This window comes from Falco biarmicus, chromosome Z, assembly GCF_023638135.1.
Source record: "Falco biarmicus isolate bFalBia1 chromosome Z, bFalBia1.pri, whole genome shotgun sequence".
Classification (NCBI taxonomy): domain Eukaryota; kingdom Metazoa; phylum Chordata; class Aves; order Falconiformes; family Falconidae; genus Falco; species Falco biarmicus.
In genome coordinates, this window is record NC_079311.1 from 60006193 (window position 1) to 60030508 (window position 24316).

At 41.8% G+C, this 24316-nt stretch overlaps 1 protein-coding gene across 5 annotated transcripts in view; it reads right to left on the minus strand.

Moving 5' to 3' along the window:
* Positions 1 to 23046: 23046 nt before the first annotated feature.
* AP3B1 (adaptor related protein complex 3 subunit beta 1) overlaps positions 23047 to 24316 on the minus strand; it is a 162833-nt gene continuing 161563 nt past the window's right edge. For all 5 annotated transcript variants that reach the window (XM_056324410.1, XM_056324407.1, XM_056324409.1 and 2 more), the window contains exon 27: positions 23047 to 23801. In XM_056324410.1, the coding sequence (XP_056180385.1) occupies positions 23648 to 23801 (154 nt within the window). In that variant the 3' untranslated portion in view covers positions 23047 to 23647. The remainder of the gene's footprint in view (positions 23802 to 24316) is intronic.

Sequence of the window (24316 nt, forward strand, 5' to 3'; positions counted from 1 at the left end):
CTTTGACAGATGGAGTGGCTTATGTGGCTCAGCAGGACATCACATCAAGTAACTGCTACTACTGTTTGATGGTGTTGCAGCCATCAGTTTGTTTTGAAAAGTGCATTCCCTCTTCATGTCACACCATTTGGTTGGAAACACAGGCTACAACTCTGCCATCCTCCTCCAGCCTCTGGGACACCCTACACAGTGTGGCCATACACAGTTTGGTCCATCTGTACTGGCTGTTGCTGGAGCAGGGCCACCCTGGGATGAAGCGCAGTGGCTGTGTCCCCCAGCACAGCAGCAGTTGCACAGCCACCTAAAACAGGAAGTGCAGATTAACTTGTCCAGTTGAAACTACAGAGGGAATTTAGGAAGACAGAATGCAATCAGCCAGGACACTAAGGTTAACACAGTTAATCTTGTGGAAAGTGCAATGGGACCTTTAATAAATGCAACTGGTCAAGGCCTCAGTTTTATGTTTCATCCCAAAGATGGCACTTCCCCATGAGCAGTGGGGCTGTCATGGATGGAGGAGGGGTACAGTGCCACCTACTGCAACACTGTCACCTCTCCCAGCACCTGGCTCACCTGGAGGGCATCACTAGCATCCTGGATCATCTGAAAAATTTGAGCGTGAGGTTTTTTACCAGTTTTCATTTATAGATGGTTTGTTCTTCCTCAGGACCCATCCTGTCTATTAGTTATGATGTCTGACCTTGGCAAGCAGAGTTGTTATTCTGGGGCATGGCCAAGCACTCTCTGAGGCCTAATCCATTATCACGCCAGGCGTGGAGATGGGAGCAACCAGTGCTCTTTTTGACCAAGTCATGTCACTTTTGTTTGAGCTTCTTGACAGACAGCTCTTGAGTGCTTTGCAGGGCTAATTGTTATTGGCTTAAGAAGCTTGTTAGATGTTTGCACAAAGGTTTTTATCCTTTTAACTATTAATCTTTGAACTACAGAGCTTAATAAGGCACTGTGAACTGCACTGTGGTATTTTAACAATGCATTGAGATTGCTATATGCAGTTCAGGTTTATGAACAATGACCCAGGACTTTATTTAACAGGAGGCAATCTATGCACTGTAAATCAAATATCTGTAAGCCAGCCTCAGAACAGTGGTGGGCATAAATCAATGTGTTGTCAAGTAGGTCATACCAAGTCTTGAAGACATATGTCTGTTCTTCATCATTCTTTGGTCCGTGAGGCATTCATACTGCTTTACTACAAGGAACACTTCATGAGCCTAAGTCCCTTAATCATTATGTTTCTGGAATAGCTCTTCAAAGTAGGACTACCTTTTAAGCTCTGTAAACATATCTATGTTTTCTGATACCCACTGGTCATCAGCAGCAGTGCAGAGGGTAGATGCGCAAAATCTTCAACGTGAAGAGTACTGCAGAAGGTTTAAACCCAATAGGAACATTGTATATTCATTCCCCTCAGATGCTGAGAAGATACCAACTCTTGTGTGTGCATCACATTTATTGCAGAGATTAGAAAGAAGATATCATGCTTGAAAAACAGTGATGTGATTTAAAAAACGAGGAGCTAAGGCCTGGTCCCGCAAGGGCTTAAATACACTCTCGATTCCAACTGAAAAAGAGAGAAAATTGAGGAAGCTCAGCATGCTGCATGAGTGGGTCCTTAGACAGGGTGTAGTTAACAGAGAAGAAACCGATAGAGGTTATCAGAGGAAGGTACACACCCTGGGGCTTTATCAAGCATGGGGCACAGTGGAAAGTATCTAATACTCCAGAGGTGAAATGGTTTCATAAGAACCACACCCCCAAAGTTGCCTTTTTAGCAAGTATAATAGGACTTTTTCAGTTTCATAAAGTATCTTGATAAGTGGAAAGTGCCAGTTAATGGTACAATGTTCCAACTATGAATTTTACAAAGATTAATCTACCCCTTTAGGATCCAAAGGAGCCAATCAAAGGCCGCCCAGTCTTCGATGTTTTACAGTCTCTGTGGGCACAAAGCTCAGCTGAAACTACCGTTCAACATCCTAAACTGTCATCTTCATCTTCTTCTAGCATAAAAATACATATTTTTCCCCATAATAAAGATTTTTTATAATAGCAATAAAGTAACTCCAGAGAACATGGTTGTCTTGAGATAGCTTAACTGTGTGTGGTACCTCATAACACCCTGGGGACCCAGCCACCTCATAATAATCTCTTTCTTTACCATGCCTTGCTTAATTAAGGAGTGAAGCCAAAAGGTCAATGCAGGATAAAAATGTAAATCTCAAAGTTTTCATCTGGACCCTAACTCCATATCATAAAACATATATAGTGCGCTCATCACAAAGCTTAGTACATTAGCAGATAGAAAGTGGAATATGCTTTATGTGCTCAAACTTTTAGTGTTTTTGTGAGACAACAAATAAAAGGTTTAGCTCCTTATGTATAAAATTATGCCTTTCTCCTCCAAAGGATAATTACTAAGTTATTAATTTATTCCCTGTGTAGGTAATCTTCTTTAGCCTTGTTCCTCTCTCTTATAAATGTGATATATATGATAAATATGATAGTTTTAGAGTATTTGGGTGGACCTAACATTTCTTCTATTTTGCCTACGTATACTGAATACTCTGTGTGCTACTCTAGAGAGACAGACAATATGGTGTTACAGTCTTCTCATTGTTATTCCAGGTCTCCCATGAAACCAAACATAATTTTAATTCCAAATCTTATTAATACATTGGAATATTGATGTCATAATGGGCAACATGTTTTGGCAGCTGTTTATTTTGTTGGTTCCTCAACCATTTGTGGTACTGCTTTCCAATCACCACCTGATGTTAAAAGTCAGAAATATATTTAAACTCAAGTCTCAGCTCCTAACCTGTTTTTCTCATAAGTGATGGCTGCAGGACAATAAATATTTATTTAGCTTTGAGTAATGGAGCATTCAGATTTCATTCACGCCTTCAATAATAAATCTAACAGTGTGATTCTGTTAGGGAACCAGTTATGTCTTCTCCCCCTTCTTTGATTCTAGGTAAATAAGTGGAAAAGACATATATTGTCCTGACTGACATTTGATCAGTTGATCTGGCTTTAGATCATATGGACAATATAAAAAATGCAATGATTTTTCCACTCAGTAGAAACAAGGCTCTTAATCTCTCTTTTAGAATATTCTATTCTAGCAAAGCTTACTTAATCTGGCAACACATGTACATGCCTTTTTGGCTGGATATTCAGTTGTGAAATATTTGTTAATTTTATTTTTCTGTGGAATCATTGCTGTCAATGACAGTTACAAATCTGTACCAGGACCCAGAAGGCTTTTTGTTAGGCAGTATATTGAAGTATGTACAACTGTAGTTGTTTCACCGATTGGCTCTAGAATAAGAGAATGTACTTTCCCTTTTGATTCAGTTCCCTCTTAGGGACTAAACAGCTACCTTTACAGTTTTTATATAGGTTTTCCTGACAGCCAAAGCTAAGTGAATGTAGCACTCTGGCTGGATGTTTATATGCTTGTTTCATCTATTATTCAGATACATCACTTATATAATGCTTTCCATAACAAGTTGTGGTTGAGATGTTTGTACACCACTTTTGTACAATCAGTCAAAGTCAAAGATAATAAGGAGACTAAAGGGACAGAGAACTGATTTTTATTTACTTATTATTAAGGCTTTCTTTCCTGCATGGCCTGCAATAGATTACCTGCTGGACACCCCAAGGTTGGAAGATTTGCCTTCTGCAGTTAGTGCTGATTTCACTGTGCAAATTAATACAATGTCCATAAAGTTCAAAGCATCTCCCCAGTATGTGATGTCTTGCTGAGATACCCAGGAGGACTTTAGGAGTTACGAGGTTACCAGATGTGCTCAGGTGAGTGCAAATTGATTCTTCATTTAAGGTAGATTTAACCCTTTCTAGCGTTGTCAAATCTGTCCTCTTGAGATGCAGACTATATACTAAGCAATGAAAAATATTCCAGCGAGCATCAGACCGGGCAGTTCAAGAAGCTACTCACCAAACGTTAGCTGCCTTGCTGTTACCAGCCTGAAAGTTCCTTCATTTCAAGATTTTTAGATCCTTCATGATCAAATTCCTATATGTACTCACAAGCAGAACAGACGGCAGTCATATAAGTGCCCTTAATGGACTTCAGCTCTGAACTGAAGGAGGCTACATTCTGTTCAGTTACCCTGTCTCCATGCCCATTTAGCTTCTTCTCTAAATTGTTATGAAGTATGATAATTGTTTCTTATAGAGTGGACAATGGCTCCACTGTAAACTGAATAATACCTCAAATGGTTTGGAAGAGGCCACCAAGTCTCTTTATCAGCTGCAGGGTTGGTAGCAAAAAAGGAGGCTAGCAGTTCCCTGCTAGAAGGCTGGGAAATTCCCAGACTCTTTGGAGCTCTCCATTTGACCCACCGAGGATTTCAGCCCTTGCCTGCAGTTTTAACATTGAGAAATTTTAAAACTGTGAATTGTGTACCTTCTGTTCTGCTGGCTTTGCGTTCTGATGTGCTGACAAGCAGAAATATTGTAGCAATGCTAGGAAGAGGTTAAGAAAGATATCAATAATAAAAGCAATCAGGTAGAAGATAACTGGAAAGAAGAGTTCCTTTGGTTCCCCAAACAGTAAAAAACAATAATGGTGCTGGAAAAATAAAGCATCTCAAAATTTATCACAAAAAACCCCAAGCTACTTAAAACACACATGCGCATCCACATGCATTTCTTGAAAGAATCTTTAAAAATGGTATGAACTTCCCCCTGGATTTCAGCTCAGAGCAAACTGTTGCAGAAATTGACAAGATATTAGCCCACAAAATTGTTTTCCTGTCATTTTGTACTCATCTCTTGTTTTAGAAAGACCAAAACCAACCAATAAAATTGTAAAGCAAAGCAGAAACAAATGAAAGAAAACCCCACACCAACACCAACATCCCTCCTCCTGGACTCTGTTTTCAGGTGTTAATTAACATTATTTTTGTTATGCTTTCTAAGCAGACCAAAATGTACCAGAGGTTATTGATTTTGCTTACCTATACAAGAACAAGAAGGCTTGAAGCATTAGGACCCGTTAGTCTGGTACTAGCAGGGTTATGATAGCACTTCTATTGGCAGAATTCACTTTTTTGATACCTGCTGAGGTGATGGTATCTGTGCCTCAAGTCTGCCATATTGCCCCTCAAGAAAAACAAAGCAGAGCTAAACGAACTCTAAACAATTCCTAATAATTCAGTGCATCTCCAAAAGAGACAACAGACCGGCATGGTTACATTTGTTCCTTCCTTTTCAGGGATCACATCTTTGAAATCAAACCATTACCTTTACAACCCAAAATATAAAACCTATCAGATAGTTACTGTATGGTGACAGGTCATATTCCATAACAGTGGCTTGCTAAACATTGTTTCCCAGAAGTTAATTGCTCTTATGTGTAGTTGAAAAATTAGGATTCCAGTTACATTTCATGGGCAATGGGAACAGAGTCTCTCAGCTAATTAAAATCCTTTTTTGTGATGCAGAGCACAAGAAACAAAAAGGCCTCTGATTTGGTTTGAAGACCACTGATTTCTTGTGTGAGGATCTGATGGGGAGTTGTATGTTTAGTAGCATATTCATCAAGTACAGGAGATGAATTTGTGTAAAACTTGCTTAAATGAGATGTGTGCACTCTGGGGTAGCTATGTGTTTGAGAACAAAGAGCTGAAAGTAAGTGAAAATATCCTGTTAAATCCTATTTAAGAACTGCTTTAGCATTTCAGAAGTGTAGGGCCTCATTAAAGCCACCATTCCTGGAATCCAGGCAAAACACTTTGCACAATTAAATTGTTGTTTCTAAAACTAATTCTTTGTATTTTCTCATAAATGCCCTGTACCATAAGCAAAGAGCAGATTTCACCTCCACCCACCACCCCCTTTTCATTTAGCACAGCTTCAAAGGGTTACAATAAAGGTGAGTGCATTTTACTGCTCTTTGACTTCAGCTAATTTTGTTCTGTAACAAAATCAATTAGACTGGTGTAGTCCCAATTTTCCCCCCTCATTTCCAGCTCTGAACTTGAGTCTCTCTCAAAGTACTTTCTCCCTTAACCACAATATTTTTTTTAATGTGATAATAAATTGATTGTTGTTTGGTTTAAATAGAAGAGATGAGAAAGCTACCAAACAGGCAGCTTTAGAACAAAAATTGGAACATGAAGAGACACTTCAAGCCTTTGCTTTTCTACTGATGAAGCATTCCCTATTTATGAAAAATAAATTAATTCCCCGCTTACGTTTGCTGTTTTCCTAGTTATATGTATTTTCACCATTAATTAATGGAGAGATGAGAGACCGCAGCACAACAAGCCCTAAGCAATATGAATGGATGCTTAGGCTGACTGAATAGCTTTTCTCCTTCAAGCATTGTTTTAGGTGGTGGCTGCCTCAAGGAAAAGACTCTTTCTCCCTTTTTGTGAAGCATCCTGAGCAGCCACTACAGACCTGGCCATGCGTCTGAATAAAGGGTAGGAATCTTACCAACATGCAAATCATTAGCAGGGCAGATAATATAATGTCCCGCACGGAAAAAAGATAACAAATCCTCTTTTTCCTTATTCTAATGAAAAAAGTCTCAATGGAGACTGTGGGAGACAGGCAAGTCCTTTCTAGCTGTCCAGCTTCAATGTGTGTTTACTGCAAATGATTATATTTGAGTACTGGCCTGGATTAGGAACTGTCTTGAAAGTCCTCCTTTGTAGGGCTTTTGCCTGTTTTAGATGCTCACTTGATATTAAAAACAGGTGCTGAGACCCTGTCATGTTAAAAGTGCAGAGGGTCAGAGACACAGCAACTAGCCTTTTACCACCCATGCACACATTGCATGCTAGTTACCTGTTCCACGATTAAACTTTATTTTTGGTAATACTAAGCAAACTTCATCCCTCTGTTTGGTTATGATCTGGCTAAAAGGAGTAAGAAGCTTCAGCATCCTCAGATTTTCTGAGAAAACAGAGCGCAATAACTGGAGAGGGGAAAATCCTCCATACTGTTATACCTCATGCTCTCCATGTTAAAAACTTGCCAGGTTTTGAACAGTGTTCCATATGATGAGGCCTAAAACACAACTGAGACCTTTAGGAATGACAGCAGTATGTCTAAAATCCTAATATTAATAATGATAAGAATATGTTCAAGCAGTAGAAGAAAGGGAGTTGCATGCCACTAGAGAAAATTTCTTAAAAATGTGAGACTACTTTGATCCACACAAGCTAGTCATGGAACTATGTAATAAAGTTAACATGTGTGAATTTGTAGTTAAAAGATGAACCAATTAGAGACTGAATAATTTGTAATATAACTGATAACAGGTCAAAGCAAGGTTATTGGAGGAAATGGACTTGACTTTGCAAAGAACACTGGCTATTTGCAGGGCTAGTGAAAACTGCTTTTCAAATGAAAGTGTTAGTAAGCAGTGAAAGAACAGAAGTGCATCTCATTAAAAATAAATATCAGGGCATACAGTCAGAATACTAGACTATGGCAACAGTGAATGAGACAAAAACAATATAATGAGAAATGCCATATTACATATATGATCTGAAAGAAATTATATGTTTAATTTGCATTCAAATGTGGACTTCTCTTAGAAAAAGGAAGAGGTTTTTTCACATCCCTTTAGTATTTAAATAATGCAAACCCCCAGCAGAAATAAGCCAGAATTGTGGCTCACTTATTTACAAAACAGTCAAAGCTGTCAATGGTATGAGACAGAAAGTTATACGAAATCACCTGCAGTGCAACAAAAGCAATGTCCTCTGGTAGGCTTCCAGAAGAATAGTCCTCCATGTGGCAAGATAAAATTAAAGTCTGTATGGTTTTCTTTGTTTGTTTTATATAAGAACCAAGGAGCAAAGCAGCTCCAAAAATTATATAGGTGAAGTGGTGGGTGAGTCAAAGCTTTCACAGTCCCAAAGCAGCTCTCCAGATGTGTCTGCCATGAGAAATGCACATCCATAACAAAGGACCTCCACCTTCTTATGGAACCTATCTTAGGCACACACAGGGAAAACCCCCATGATGCTTGTCCTTGCCTGTACATTTTACACACAGTTCAGGACACAAACCCTACTGACTGTGAGATAACACAGGGAAGGTATAATGTCAAAGGACCCTATCTCACATGCATAAGGTATGATATTTTTCATTCAAAATTCCACAAAAGCACTACCAAAACCTAAAATATCTTGGCTGTAGATACAAATGGAGAAACCTTTCTTTGCCACAGCTAGGGCTGTGTCATATGAGAAGTGCAGAGGGCTCTAAATACACTACAGAGATCTAAATAACACATACTGGTTTTCCTTTAAAAAAACAAAGGCAGTGAAGGCATTTAATTTCTGATTTAGATCTGCTTAGTGACCACTTTGATAACTTTTCTCACACTTTTGAGCCATTCATCCTAGAGCTGCCTCTTTTCTTTGCCATGTATGGGTACTGTGCCATCATGATATCACCTTGGTGTGTTGGGCTCTCCCATACCTGTACTAGCAATGAATGCAGTCAAAATAACACTTGTTTCACATGGGAGAAAGCAAAGAAAACATACAAATGTACCATGGGTAGGAAGGTGCAGGAGAAAAAGCAAAAGCTTTTCATCCAGACTGTATAGGGTTTTCCTGGCAAAGTTTTGGTAGCAGGGGAGCTACAGGGGTGGCTTCTGTGAGAAGATACCAGAAGCTTCCCTGATATCCGATAGAGCCAGTGCCAGCCAGCTTAAAGATGAACCTGCGACGAACCTGCAGCTAGCCAAGGCTGAGCCTATTAGAAATGGTGGTAGCGCCTCTGGGATAACGTATTTAAATGAAGCCTTAGAGAGGAGTGAGACTGTGTGAGAGCAACAACCCTGCAGACCCCCAGGTCAGTGCAGAAGGCGGGCAGGAGGTGCTCCAGGCACCAGAGCAGAGATTCCCCTGCAGCCCGTGGGGAAGCCCATGGTGGGGCAGCCTGTGCCCCTGCAGCCCACGGAGGTTAGCGGTGGAGCAGATATCCACCTGCAGGCTGGAGCACATGGGTGCGCCCAAAAAAGGCTGTGTCACTGTGGAGAGCCCATGCTGGAGCAGGCTTCTGGCAGGACCTGTGGTCCCATAGGGATCCCACACTGAACAGTCTGCTCCAGAAGGACTGCATCCCATGGAAAGGACCCACGCTGGGGCAGTTTGTGAAGAGCTGTAGTGCATGGGAAGGATCCACATTGAAGAAGTTTGTGGATGACTGTTTCCTGTGGAAGGAACCACACACTGAAGCAGAGGAAGAGCATGAGGAGGAAGAATTGGCAAAGGCAGTATGTGATGAATTGACTGCAACCCCCATTCCCTGTCCCGCTGTGCCACTCAGGGGAGAGGAGGCAGAGAAAATCAGGAGTGAAGTTGAGCTCGATAAGAAGAGAGGGGTGGAGGGAAGGTATTTTTAAGATTTTGTTTTATTTCTCAGTGTCCTAGTCTGATTTAATTGGTAATAAGCTAATTTCCCCAAGTCGAGTCATTATGTTTTGGTCATTATGCTAATTGATGAGTGATCTCTCTGTTCTTATCTTGACCCATGAGTCTTTGTTACATTTTCTTTCCCCTGTCCAGCTGAGGAGGGGAGTGATAGAGCAGCTTGGTGGGCACCTGGCATCCAGCCAGGGTCAACCCACCACATAAACCCACTAACTGCAGCTGAAATGAAGCACCAAATGGGAAGCACCATAATGCAACTTTCACTTCAAAGCACATGCAGAGAAAAGATACGTTTTCAATAACACAACTGCACCATCCCCTTACGAGGTGAACCCAGATACTGCAGCACCCTTCTAGCTGTACCAGTGCTCACTATGGTTTTTACATTCGGGTACTGAGAAGCACCACATTTCCAGTGAGAAGGCTTCTGGAAGCATTGTGCTGGCAACAGCTTTTCACTTTCCCTTGTGCTCTGTAACTCAGTCAGAGGAGTTGCCTTCAGAAGTGAAGCAATGAACTGAGACTTCCTTGAAAACTCTGCTTACAGCTATTAGAACTCCAGGCAGAAAAAATGGGAAGAGAAGATGGATGAATGTGCTCCACACATTATGAAAATTGAAGGCAAGCATGAAATCTTGGAGGAACATGTGAAATAAAACCCCAACAATATTAAAGGGACACTGGAAATTCAGCCCCAAATTTTCTGCGTGGTTAAAAGAAGTACTTTGAAAAAGCCAACATAAATGATAACATCTGCCTGACTTTTAAAAAAGAACAGGGTTTTAGTTACTATTTACTTCAAACATACCAAATCTGGTGCTTCGTAAACAAACTGCAGCTTTTTGAATGGGAAGATGCACAGAAAATCTGAAGCAATCAAAATGGGTGCCAAGTTATAAAGAACTGCTTTGCCAATAGGGCCCTAGGAAAGGAAGATAGCACAGAGATGTTGAGAAAGATATGATGAGATGCAGCAACAGTGAAATATGTGTGCATTGGGAAAATCAGTAGCAGCAACTGTTAGGCCACTGCTTAATTGTTCATTACAAAGCTTTTATACCTCCTGAGCAGCATATATTGTGGGCAGCAAAACAGGCAGATATCGTGCTATAGAGATCTACCACAGAATTGCTTTGTTCCTCTGAAAAGGCAGGAGCTGACATCACTGAGTGGTATAAAAATCAGTAGGTGGTGGCTATCACTCAGGAGCAGCCGAGTACCAGGAAGCAGGTAATCTTAATTCAAAATATATGCAACTCCACATCTTCATAATTATGTATTTGGCCACTTCACAGGCCAGAGAAAAAGAAAGGCAGAAACTTAGCCAGAAGATGGGAACATGGGAAAGAGCAAAGTAGAAAGCAACTGAGCAAAAACGTTTTTTGTTCCCTAGTGACACTGTCCAAGTATATAAATCTAAGCAAGGCGTATGTAGGATGAAATATCAACTAGATTTTAAATATTCCTTACAAATTCACAGAAATAAAAGAACTGGAAATCATCTTGTCTGTGTCCTAAAGTTGGATCAGCTGTACTTTTGTCATTCCTGACAGATTATTTGCTTAACTTGTAAAGATCTCTAGTTCTGGAGCCTCCACAACCTCTCCAGCCAGCCTGCTCCATTGCTGCACCATCCCTAACGTCAGATAGCTTTGTCCTGTGCCTAAACCAAGACTTGCTACATTGCTTCCTATCCATCATGAGCATAGGACAAGCTATTCCTTCGTCTTCCCAAGGGTCTTTGAGGTATTGCAGCAACAATTTGCATGTCACCTAAAGTCTTTTATATTATCCTCCATGTAGGAATGATGTAGCCTGTGTATCACAAAGCTGGACCTTTGTGATACCATATAAATAGGAAAAGTGATACCTTCCCTGGACAGCAGAACACACAAGCCTGGTAATACTGCATGCTGACTGTGAAACTGTTCTCTTGCTCATGGTGCACTGTTGTATGTGCACTTGTATGCACATGCGTGCAGTCAGATCTGCTCCCTAATCTGACAAATTCAGAACTGTTCTTTGGCTGTCACCCACAACTTTTAAATTGCACAGCCAAAAAGAAAATCTACCCTTGACTGGTTCAACCCCAAAGAAAATAAATTATTGATGACTTCTCATCTCCACTGAATTCATATGAGGATAAGCAACCAAGCACAATATGGATGGTTCTGTGGCAAGTCAAGGTGACACAAGTGGAGCGGCCACGATCTCACCCCAAGCAGATAAAGTCTGCTTGAGATAATGATATTCCTGACCAAGCCTGCAGTAAGATGACTTTCCCTACTGGCAAGCCTTTCTATACAGATGGGTGCAGACTTTCCATTTGTCTCAGCTTTTAAGGTGTCCAGCTGAAGATGGCCTAGGGATTTGCTTCTCTGAGGACTATGAATTGAACTGAGAAAATCAGGTGCTGTCTGTAGTATCCAGTAACATGTGATGCATTTAAAATTACTCATTGCTTCTTGGAAAAGTATCCCATAAACTTTTCCTACATAAATGTCTGTTGTCCATTTGTCGGTTCTTCCTCCTGATGCCACGTAAGGTACATACCTGTCGCATGTCCTAACCTACTTTTAAGGGGATGGGGGCTTAGTTTTAAAAGCAGAACAGCAGCCAATCCCTCCAGATAAGGATTTACTGTTTTTCTTAACTTGTCCCTGTTGTCCCTGATATGAACATTGTGCAAGACGTTGTTGCAGGAAGGTTGCCCCACAAAATATGCTTACACTGCTATCAAAGATGGTAACATTTTGGTTTCTAGAACACAATTTTCCATACATTGGTTTTGAAAATTTTCTGTTTTTTCTAGGTGAGCCACTTGCCCTCTATTTTGGTTCAGATTTTGCTTGAGGCTGTGACCCAGAAAGAGGGTCCTTGACTTGCCATAATACCACAGTTGGATTTAATTTTAAAGTTATCGGCACACCTTTCAGCCATTTCTAGATGTATTTCTGGTGAAGGAAGACTGGTCTTTGGTTGTTTGCCAAGGGAAACAATGGAAAGGCCTTTTTTTTATATATATATTTGAGCTGAAGGCAGCCTGATAAAATGCAGTTTCTGCAATTTGTTGATTTATTAAACTATGCAGAAATTATTAATCATTCTAAGCATGAGAAATAACTCACTGGTTTCCTGTCTTGGTCTTACTCAACTTCAACTGACCTCTTTGATTCAACCCCCAAAGATGATTATTATTTATATTACAGCAACACCTAGAGGCTCCTACTGAAATCAGAGCGCTATTGCACAAAGTTCTGTACACACCCACAGAAGGTCATGGTCCTGCCTTACATTCTGTAGTCCAAACTGGTCAGCAAAAGAAATATAAGCAGAGAAAGCAGTAGGAGCCAAGGCAAGAGGATGCACCCATGCTCACACAGGTCATAGTGCTGGGACACACCTTTGGCACCTACATGTGAACGCAACCATGTCATCATCCTGCTCTCAGAGACCACAGCCAAAACTAGATGAATGCCACCAGTGCACTGAGGCCAGGAGCCAAGCTGCAGGAACCAGTGCTGGGGCAGTCCCCACAGTCACTGGTGGAAAAGAACCTATCAGGGCAAAGAGGCCCAAGATCCAACACTATCACATCCCAAGAGGACTTCTGAGTCCAGAGCAGGGATTAGAAGGAGAATGAGGATGGATGGTGGCTTGGCAGTGGTTTTGCTTACCAAAATGTATTGTAACAGCTCTGCTTCTGCATTCTAGCCCTTCAGTATCTATTTTGGACCTGATGAAGGGAAAATCTCTGGGCTTGCTTTCTCCCATGCTGCTCGGGGTTAAAGAGGGCTACAAAATGTAACAAGGTTTGGAAATCACTCAGCAGTGTTCATTGGTTGCTGGATCCAGCATTTATTAGTGGAGGGAGCTTCAGGTTTGAGGCTAAATCACTGGCTGGAGAGGACAGAAGCAGGCAAAAGACAAGGGGTACCACATCCGACCTGCAAGTTGGATGTGTAACAAGGATGATTTGGAAACACTGCAAAGAGCAAACTGATCCTGGTGGTAGTGTCAATAGCCTCCCCTGTGAGCACTAATTACATTATTACGAAAACAGACTAACACAAAACTGAAGCACAGAAACATACATTTAAGATCTGGCCTGATGCCAGTGTGCTCAAAGCACATTCTTCAGACCATCTGAATTATGATACTACGTTATTTGTTTTGCTGAAGAGCTCAGGAGCACTAATCCTCAATCTGCACCCCCCCGTGGTCCATGCCATAAAAATACAGAAGGCCAACCCACCACCTGCCCCCAAAAAGCTTACACTGCACATGCGAGATCAGAGGGGCACAGCCAGCCTAAGATGGTGTAGCCCAGCAAGATGGCTATTTGTCTCCAGGTATCCATGGTCTAGCTATTGTCAAGGCAAAGAATTTTGAAGGAGGATTTTGAGGGAGAACAGCGTGACTTTACTGATGTTTCCAGTGAGATTGTCATTAAGGAGGAATATAGATTTTTTAGTTATTTTCCCCTTCTGCCTGCAGTCTTCTTACTCCATACCTACCAGGTGAAATGTTCCAAAACAAATATATCACAATCTATTATAAAGAAACACCCAGACAAGCATCAATAGTTGCATGGGAACAAATAAGAACATTACAAACAATACATCAGGCCCTTGCTTGATGCTTCAAGCTTAAATAATAGCACCTTCCATTTCCTGGGTTGCAAACAGAAAGTATTTGCTAATGATCTTAGTAATTCACAAAACAGAGAAGAAGGGGAGAACCCCCACTTTATTTTTGGCAGATCAGATGATGCTGAAGAACATGTTTGTGCACGTGAGGGGAGTAGGGGAGCATGGGGCTGGAGCCACATGGAGGGGATTTGTATGCAATGGGAATAAATCTGTGAAAATGTGTAAGTGGAGCTGCAGAAGGAAATCTGCAGCCGCCTGAGCCAGGCGGTTGAATGGCAGAGAGGATGGAGGCTATTTGAATACTGATGTGGCCCTCACTTTCTTCCATTTCCATTAATGACATGCTCATCAAGGGCAAACAATGGGACCGGCTGCCTGCGCCTGTCACACTGTGTGGGTGCTGGGAATGCCAGGCTGTCATCCTGGGGCTGCATTTAGAGACCTGCACGCTAATAAGAAGTGCTCTGTGCCGTCAATGCAGACAGGTGCTTCCGAGGCTGGGACATGCTCCATTCCCTTCCCCTGAAACCCTCCTTTCTCGGCCCCCTGACAGACACCATGAAATGCACAAATTAACAGCCCCATCATGTTGGGCTGCTGCTGCCTGCAGTGAAAGCAGAAAATCAAGTTGTCACCCAGGGTGCAGTGATAAAGCCACAGCCTCATTTCTCTGTTGGTGCCCTATAATAGCAAATGCCAGACAGCTGGATGGATTGGGAGGTTTTAGATTAGGGTCGTGATGCACTTTGGCCACTGAATTAGCAGTTGCTGTTTTCATGCAGATCATTTGTGTGCAAAGCAAACATCTGGAGAAAGCAAAGGCTCAAGGGTCAGATATTCGATGCTTCTTTCCTCTAATGAAGCAGAAATAACAGAAATTATACAATGCCATTTGAAAAAAATTCCCCCTCTCAATGAAAAAGCAAAAACCCTCCTTGATTTTCCTTTAGAGACCTCCCCAGCAAATGCGAGACTGTTTGCAAGCATTTACCCATGGCCAAACTGAACAAGACTCTCAAACCAAGACAAACTTGTAATTTTACAACAAAGGTGACTGTAGAAAAGTCACAGCCAGTCTTTCTGGGAAGGCAAAAGGAAGGGAGGGTGAACTCTCCAAAGCATTTTATTTCCATAGTGCATCATTCCTCTCTAGCAGCGGGCTCTTCCCACAGCCACCCAAGACCCACTGCAATAAGAGGGTTTAGCCATTTTCACACGTGGTTAGATCAGCCGCAGGTGAGAACTGATGTCCAGAGCTCAGAATGCAAAGTGGGGCCAAAGCCACGCTGAAACTCCCGTTGCCTCCTCACAAAGGCAGGTACCTAGGCTTCTGAGTGAAAACCAAAGCCCAAATAGAACAGAAGAGAGTCATCAACAAGGGAGATGACAGTCGCAGAGACTGACCACCCAGACATTTGCCCTGCAGCAGATGCTGCACCAGCAATAAGGAACGCAGGGGCCTGAGCCCTTCAGACTCCAAGGAGTTTAATGACATAACTGCTTGAGAACTTCAACATAAAACAGGAAGAGCAACTAACGAAACTTACAACATAAAACCCCCCTCCTGTCATTTTTATAGTAATAGTAAAACACTTTATTGAATTTATGAGCTACATAATGACTATGAAGAATGTAACTTGAATTAGAACCAACTCAGAAGTATAATATCAACTATAAACCCTTTTCTATTACCCCATTCCTTTATCATCATCCTCTCCGGCTCTTTTTAAACCAAGGAATATTGTGTTCTTCAAAATTTAAGTCTGAGATCCATCCCCTAACTTTTCAATACAGCAAGCAAACCCCAAGTGTCCGTAATGGACACAGGGCCAAAAAATCAAGGCATGGCTCAGGAACAGACTTCACAGCTAGAGTTAAGAAATTACTGAAAAACCAAAAAGCGAAGAGCACTTCTGTGAAGGTTGCGCCTGGGGAGGCATGGGGGAATATCCCGAGGGTTTTTGTTGTGAAGCTGCGTAGCAAGATGCAGCATGGCATTATTAGGCAGTTCAGACCCCAAAATGCAGTCATCAGTGCAGACTTTCAAAACAAAAGCACAAACACACAACGCACCCCTGCACAGGTAGGAAGTCCATTTAGGAGCAGATGCATTAGCAGGACTTTGAAGCACCCTCTCTGGAGCCCTTTCAGTCCCAGGGTTTTGACATGAGCGATAAAATCTGTGCAAAGCCAGAGAATGCATTGAGGGGCTGTTTATATCCAGATCCATTATTTTTGCAGAGGTGTTTGTAAATGAATGATTGCGGGGGAGGGAAATGTACATAACACAGCTAAAGCAGCATGTTTTACTGTGTTTTCTGATTCCATTTTACTCCTTTAGTCTCTCTCGTCCCCAAGGATTTTTCTGAAGGGCTGATAAAATAAAATGGGTGAAACAAAGCCATAAGCCAGTTAAGTCTGAAAGACATGTCATCTCATCTAAAAAGAAGAAACGGACCATTTCCATGCCTAGGGCTGACAGCAACGCCTGAGCTAGCAATAGTGCTATTCCATTTGATTTATAGAATAATGGGGTGACAAATGATGACAAAAATAAACTTTTACTGCACTGAACTGCTCCTTTATTTATGAAATTTGGCCAAGTAGTGAAATCTTTTATCTGCAAGTTGTAACATGGAGTGGAAACGAGCGATTATGGTGTGGTAATAGTAATCCAGTGATGGAGGCCGAGTCAGTCGGAAATGGATTGAGGTAAAATAACTACCGCACCATGATAAATGTGAACAGCGCTTTGCTGACAGATGATCTAACAGGTGTTCATAACAACTATATAAGAGGATTTATTTATGACTAGCCACAGCCGCAGCACTGTAAATCAACTCCAGCAGCTGCACACCGCTGAAACCAAGTCCCTGATGGAGAAACAGTGCAAGAACCCAAAAGAACACAATTCACTCCAGAATCTTAATCATCAAATAATGTGTTTCTTTAAGCAATTACACCACAGTGCAGAATTAGAATGACTTTCAATTACATGAAGCTGAGCCACCAACTAACTTTGCCCAAATGCAGGCATTGGCAGAGGCCCACAAATCCAGCTGGAGCAGAACAGTTTCTTTTGGACCTGGTGTCAAATAGGTGCCCTGTTGGTTTCCCCCCTGCCCATCCTGATAAAATAAGCCACTTTGGTGATGTTCTGGCAGGGTACCATGACAGAAAGGGCAAGAGGGACAGAAAGGGCTCCTCTCTTTGCCTCACCAGTCCAAGCTCCATCAGTGAAATTATCTGATTACCAAAACCAATGCCAAATCCCACCAAAACGCTGCAGTCTCACATGAGGTCTTTAAATCCAAATCATCCTGCTGGCTTGCTTTAGAGCATGGATCTGGAAATATCTGCAGACAGACAGCCGAGGGAGGAATCAACAGTACCAAGTGGGACAGGTACATGTTTTTTGCCAGAATTGGAAAAAACAGTCCAAAAAATAACTGAATTTGTAATTCTTCCATCTCTTCTACCTTCCTTGCAACCGACACTTTAGATCATATGGAACACCATTTACTTTCTGAACAGAATTCAGCAAGTGCTGGTATGCTGTGCAGTACCGATGTGCACGCAGAGTGCAACTAAACGCCTAGACATCCTCACACAAATACAAAAAATATGGGCAAACCAAAATGAAAATGATAGGAAGTAATAAATACTGGGGGATCAGATTATTATGTGTGTGAAACACCATCTGTGAAGAGAAGGAAGTGCTGCCTGCAGCGAGGTACATTAGTACAAGCTTCCAGGCACCATTCAGAAGACCCGGGGCCCTGCCGCGTGGCGGGGCAGAGCCAGCCGCGCCGTGCCAGGCGGCAGTGCCAGGCTGCAGCCCCAGTGCTCGCCCACACGGGCCTGCTCAGGGTGACCAGGTGTGGAGGCTGCCGCAACAGGGAGGTCACATGCCCACCAAAGCCTCCTGGGCTGGCCCTAGACTGCTCAGCCCACACCTGCCCTCCGCTTGGGATTCAATTACAAACCTTCACTAAAGCAGCAGGCCTTTCTGGAGGCCAGTACGCCATGGGACTCCTGCCTCCACAGCCCAGGAAAAGGGGCTTGCTGCCTCTCCTCCAGCCTGCCCACCTTCCTCCTTCACCCAGGCAGGGTGCTGGCACCTGGGGGCCCCCTCTGGCGTCCCAGGCATGCCCAAGCCAGGTGTGCAGGGGTGCTGCGGGGCGAGCAAAGGCTGCTCCATCTGCCCTCAGAAGCCACGGCTACCGGGTCTTAACTCGGGGGACACCTGCAGCACTGCTACCCGCCAGCCTCCCTGGTTGCCTAGGCCTCAGAGCCCTGTGAACGTGAATGTCCTGTGGTCGCTGCTGGTGCTCTGAGGTGATGAGGGGCAGCCTAAACCACTCAGATGCGGCGTGTGGCAGAGGGAGAAGAGGGGATGCTGCCTCTCCTGTCCTCCCTGCATCTCCCTTCCCTGCTCTGCTCCAGCTGCCAGGCTTGGGGTGCTGCTGTGAGCCCAAGCTGGGCATTCCACAGTTCAAGGCAAGGCTGAACTCTGCAGGCAGGCTCACTTTTCCCAGCTGTCTCCCTCATCCACCTGCCGTTAGCCATCACTAAAACGGCTGCCAGCTGTAGCTGGTACAAGACAAGGTTTTTCACCACCTTCCTACTGCCCATCAAGAGTCCACCAGCATTTTTACTGGATGGGAGGGTGAGAAGGACCTGAGTGCAATAACAGCTCTTGCTCTTTCTTAGAGGAACAAGGTGACTTGTAAGCTGATTTTACAAGGCTTAGTCTATATCCTTCCCATCAAGGAGAAAAAACAGGTGCGGGCTGAGGCAGAGGCAGGCATGAAGATGTGGATGGTGGCTCACAACACACTTGCTTCTTTAGATGGTGCTAAGGGCAGAGCTGCTGTCCCCTTCCCTCTCTGAAAGCCATGACTGGGAAGGTGGGCAAAGGAGGAGGAAAGTCACCAGGAGTGGGGTGAGAATAGGCTGTGGTGGAAGCCAGCAACACTGATTTTTGCCTTCTCTCTTATACATGCACAATGGGAAAAAGGAGTGTAGAATAACACTACTAGTAAAGATACATTTATATGGACCAGACTATATACAGGGATTTAAGTGGATCAGGATTTGGAACAGTACAGTCACAGCACAAGCTCAGAGGTACCAGCCACTGAAGAGCAATTCACCGTGTACCTTCTGAAGCAAAATCAGTCAGCTGTAGGACTGGAAATGCAGTGGTGTTCACCATCTCTTTCTCTTCCAAACAGGTTCACTGGACTGTGCACAAGTATACCAGATAAGGGTAAGAGCAGAAGCATTGCTTTTACCAGGGTTGTGCACAAAGGCTCTTATCGGCAGTGAAACCACACTACGAAAACACAGCAAAGCCTGGTATCTGCACCACAAAATATTTAATATAAGTGTTATAAAAACACACACTTCATGTAAAACAAACAAGAGTGTGGGGAAGGGCAGAAAGACAAACTGACAGAAAATGAAGGGAACAGAGCCCAATCCTCATTCAATCCAATGCTTGTTTCAGGCACACATTGGAAGTCAGATGAGGGCTTGGGAGGATTCAACTTACCTGTACATTGCTTACTAGAATCCTTGTTAGGGTATTTAAGTGCCAAGTTAAAATTAATTCAAGCATATAAGATACTGTATGCAAACCCACACAATTCAGTAATTGAATATTTTAAAAGAAGAATTAATACTAACTATGGTAATGGACTATTGCAAAACAAAGTGTGTAAAAGGATTTAATCCTATCACCAAATATCAGTAACCAGCCTAAGCCTCAGATCAAGAGGATTTAGAGCCCATGTGGTTTTTTAGGTCCTATCCAATACGTACCTGGATATTCCTTTGCTAATGTACATTTCCTGTTTTGTTCCTGTTTTAGTAAACATCATCTCGTAACAGCAGATGATGAGAGCTTCAGTACATGTTGTGTTTAAAACAGGGGAAAAAAAGTTAATTCCTTCCTCCAATTTACATATATTGCTTTAGAAATGTTACAGAATACCACCTGGTTCCTGAGTTAGTAGGAAAGATCATCAGGAAAGCCTAATTTATCTGTTCTACGCCATTCATTATTTCATACATTGTATCATGGCCCTGCTCTAAAAACACTTCCATTATTTCCATTATCATTTCACACGGTATTGTATTTATATCTTCCACTACTTTGTTCCTAGCTCTAGACTCATTCCTGCTTCTGCTATTTTTAGTTAGAAATTAGTTACTAGAATTAAAGCAGGCTATGCACGAAAAGATATTATCCTTTCATACAACATCATAAAAAGTAAAAGGAATAAGAGGAAAAAAATTGTTACTTTGACTGTCATGCATCAAGCCTATGTTCATGTTCTGCCATCCATAGAAATATAACAGCTCTTCCCTACATCCTATCCTTTCCAAATGGTTTGAGTTATTTTGGAATAATTGAATTTGAAAAGTCAGTTATTTAAAAAAAAAAAAAAAAAAGAAAAAAAAAGAAAAAAAAAAGAAAAAACCTCTTCCTCTTCACAAGGGGAAACATACGTGTGTGTGGGAACAACCAGGAAGAAAAGAAGCAGCAAATTGTCAATCTCTCACGATGCAGAAACTTTCTCATCTGCTTGCCTGTGCTCTTGTTGCAGAATTCTTCAATCCGTAATTACCAGCATCAGTTTTAAAGCTTGGATTAGTTCACAATAATCTTGGGAGTCTCTTTGAGTTTTACTTACCTTGGGCATGCGTGAATTCAACAGCTAAACAAATTATACTCAAATTTCCTACTGATGATAATTTATTTCAGTTTGTAGTTGTTACCGGTTTTCCTGTTTCTGCAGGTTCCGTTGCACTTGAACCCTTCATAATTTCAGTAATTAACCCTCACCTCCCACTCTCTAAACTGGACCGCGACAGAATTCCCTCACCATCTTAGCAAAGCCCACCTCACCAGTACTGCAATACTATGCTTTAGCCTTGCTCCTGCGTCTGAAGTTGGCATGTAGGTACATTCCAAGGCTGCCTAGGTCTAGATTCTCACTGAAGCTGGGTGCTTCTCGTTGCGCAGCTCCTTGCTGAAAAGCCTGCCCACAGAGATGGGAGTTGCTGCTACCTGCTACATATAAGTCACTCTGAAGTGAATTCTAGGTTGCACTTTCGACTAGTACTCTACTTCATATCCTAATAACCTTTAATATGCCTCTATGAATGATGAAAAGTATGAAAAAAAGTGAATTAGAAGTGATACACAGCAAAACCAAGAAACTATTGCTAACTGGCTGAATTATGACTGAGTGCAACTTCCACTATTAATGTAAGGCATGTACATGTGCTCATGCTTAGGTTTTTGAAGAGCTCAGCTTTATTGTATGCAGAGATATTTTACTATTTAAATACCTGTCTTTATTTATCTCCAAGTTGTTGTTTGTCAAAGGCAGCATCAATTTTCAAATCACACCACCAGCCTAGATACCTGTATCAAGAGTGTTTGAACCACTGGAACAAGTCACAAAGTGTAGAAAAAATGTAAATTAACACCAGAACTCCCCAAATATCCTTACTATACACATTTCTGGGCTTCACTATTAAAATGTATAAAATACTCTGGGAAGGCAGAAATTACTCAGCAATGTATATGACTTATACAGCATTAATATGCTTTCCTTTGATTTATACTGTGGTACAAGAAATAATTCTCGTCTTCTCCTTTACAAACATGGCTGAAGCTTCTGGATTTCGGTCTTTTCTCAGGAAGTGTGGTTCTGCACCTTCCCCTCACCACCTTCTCACTGAGTCTTAATGTCAAATACTATGCAGACCACTAGGCATTTTCTCTTAGATGATAGTATTTCCTATGACGAATAATTTTTCATGTTTGAATAACTTTTGATACCACACTTGAAAACTGTAATTCAAGAAAAACCTTACTGCAGGATTAGGACTTCAGAAAATAATGTAAATGTTGATTAAGAACATGTATATTTCTGTTGAGGGCATAAGACTCTTGTTTCTTTGTCTGAGAAGTACCAGTGCATTTTGGGTGTTCGCAAAACCTAGCTTCTACACAGAAGTACAATTTACATAACTAAAAAACTCAGCCCCTCTTCAGGATCTGCCAATAAACTCTACTGCACATTGGAGCTACCTTTTAGTTCTACTGAATTTTGGTAGAAAATTTTAGAAGAATTTTCCGGTGTACAGTAATGCAATATTTCTGATGAAGGCAGTATTTCCTATCATCCAGAAAGCTAAACCAAAACAGTGCCATTTAGTCAGCACCAAAGGACCATGCAAGGGTCCTGGTGACAAAGCAAGTGTACAGTTATCCAAATATCTTCTCCATGTCATAAAAACATCTGTGGCACAGCCATGAGTTAGTAAGAAAAGCCATGTCGGAAGCAAGGAGAACTGATACGAAAAGACAAAGCTCAGCACCTTCAGTCCTACCATGTAACCTGAACATGAAGGGAAGGTCAAAACCAGCGACACCCAGGCTACAAGCAGAAAACTGAGTGACACAAAGGTTGCACAGCTGTTGGTCTTCTCAGCCCTTGAATTTCTTCTTTTTGCCTTAAGCCCTGGTTCATGCACAGGTGGGATATGTCTTAATCTCAGTTTACAAAAGAAATCTGAAGCAAAGATCTGAACAATTTATTAAGCTAGATGACAGTATTTGCCACAAAAATCTAATAATCAGTATTTCATATAATACTAATTTCTAATAATTCAATCAGTATTTCATGAAGGGGCCAATTTGAAAATAGGCAGACTGGCTTTGTTTAGTAACAGAAATGTAACTGCATAGCAGAAAACTACAAATTAGGAGCACAAACACTGGGTACTTTCACAAGAACAGTTTGCTGATGCACATGTAGTGTCCAACCTTGTTAGTATTTACTTTAATTAACCATTTATATACAATACTGGAGATCCTTGTTATCAGTTCTCTACCAAAACAAGAAAGAGGGAGCCTCTGCTCATAGCACTACTTTATTGGCATCTTAACTGAAACATTTGAGAAAATGGCAGCAGGTGGGAACAATGTTCTTAACAGACAAGTTCAGGTTTACAAGCATTTCCAGAAAGCAAACACCACTTGCTATACCTATTGTACTTTTACACTTAAGCAACAAAATCTCTTTGAAGCATATAGTTGTTGTATATGCTGCTGGAGCCTACCTGCCATTTTAACTCAGTTTTCAAGCAGTGTGATTTCCCTTGAACTTTATCATCTAGTATCTGTCCACTACAGTGGGGAAAATGGATGGGGAACAAAGGTAGCGGGGGAAGGGAGCAGAGAGGGAAGGTCTAGGGTAGAACAAATGAGAAATACATTTAGAAGCGCAGATAACTGACAGTAAAATATATGTTCTTTGGTTAGCACGCAGAGAAAAAAGGAAAGGACTTGCATACATGATAGATACACACTAGCATTCTAAAGCAGAAGACAAGAATGTCAAGAGTGTATTCTTCCCCCACTGCCAGATGGAAGGGCTATTATTATAAATGAAAGGCAGCAGTAGTGGATGCCAGGCACTTTTGTTGCGTGCCAGATTCTGAAGTCCAGATGTAAGCAGGTTACCCCTGGGACAGGACAGGCTTCAGCTCCCGCAGCAGAATAGAACCAATCACGGTTTTCTCAGTGTTTATGACGAGCTGTGCTGTAGAGCTCTCCTTCAGCTCCACTGTGACTAGCATCAGTGACCCACTGTGCACAGTCTTAGCTGCAAACCTGGAGGGGGAAGGAAAAATAAAAAATGAAAAATAAAAATCACCGAGGATCTTTAAGGTCAAAGACTGCTAATATTTCTTTCTGCAAAAGTGAAATGAGCTCAAATATAATAAAATGCCTCCAATTTCATTAATGTATTTCAGGGGATAAACCATAAAAACCTCCATAAATTCTTCAGAAAGAATTTGTTCAGCATTGCGTAAATATTTTTGCATTTAAGAAGGACAAAAACGTGTCATGCAAAGTTATGTATTTAATAGTACAAACTAAATTCTATTTAAATAAAATCTTAATGTAAACTCTGTTTCTTCAGTTTGCCTACCATACTTGTGCACACGGACAGCTGGAATTCAGCTGTAGAGAGTTTTCCATGGATAACTATCACTTGTGTCCCAAAGAAAATGCAACTATGCTAAATGTAGTAGAAAATTCCAAACTCCCAAACTGTTGTACTGTCAGCAAAGTCCATCCTCCTGCCATCGGGAATTAATTCAAACTAAAAAAAGTCAAAGATA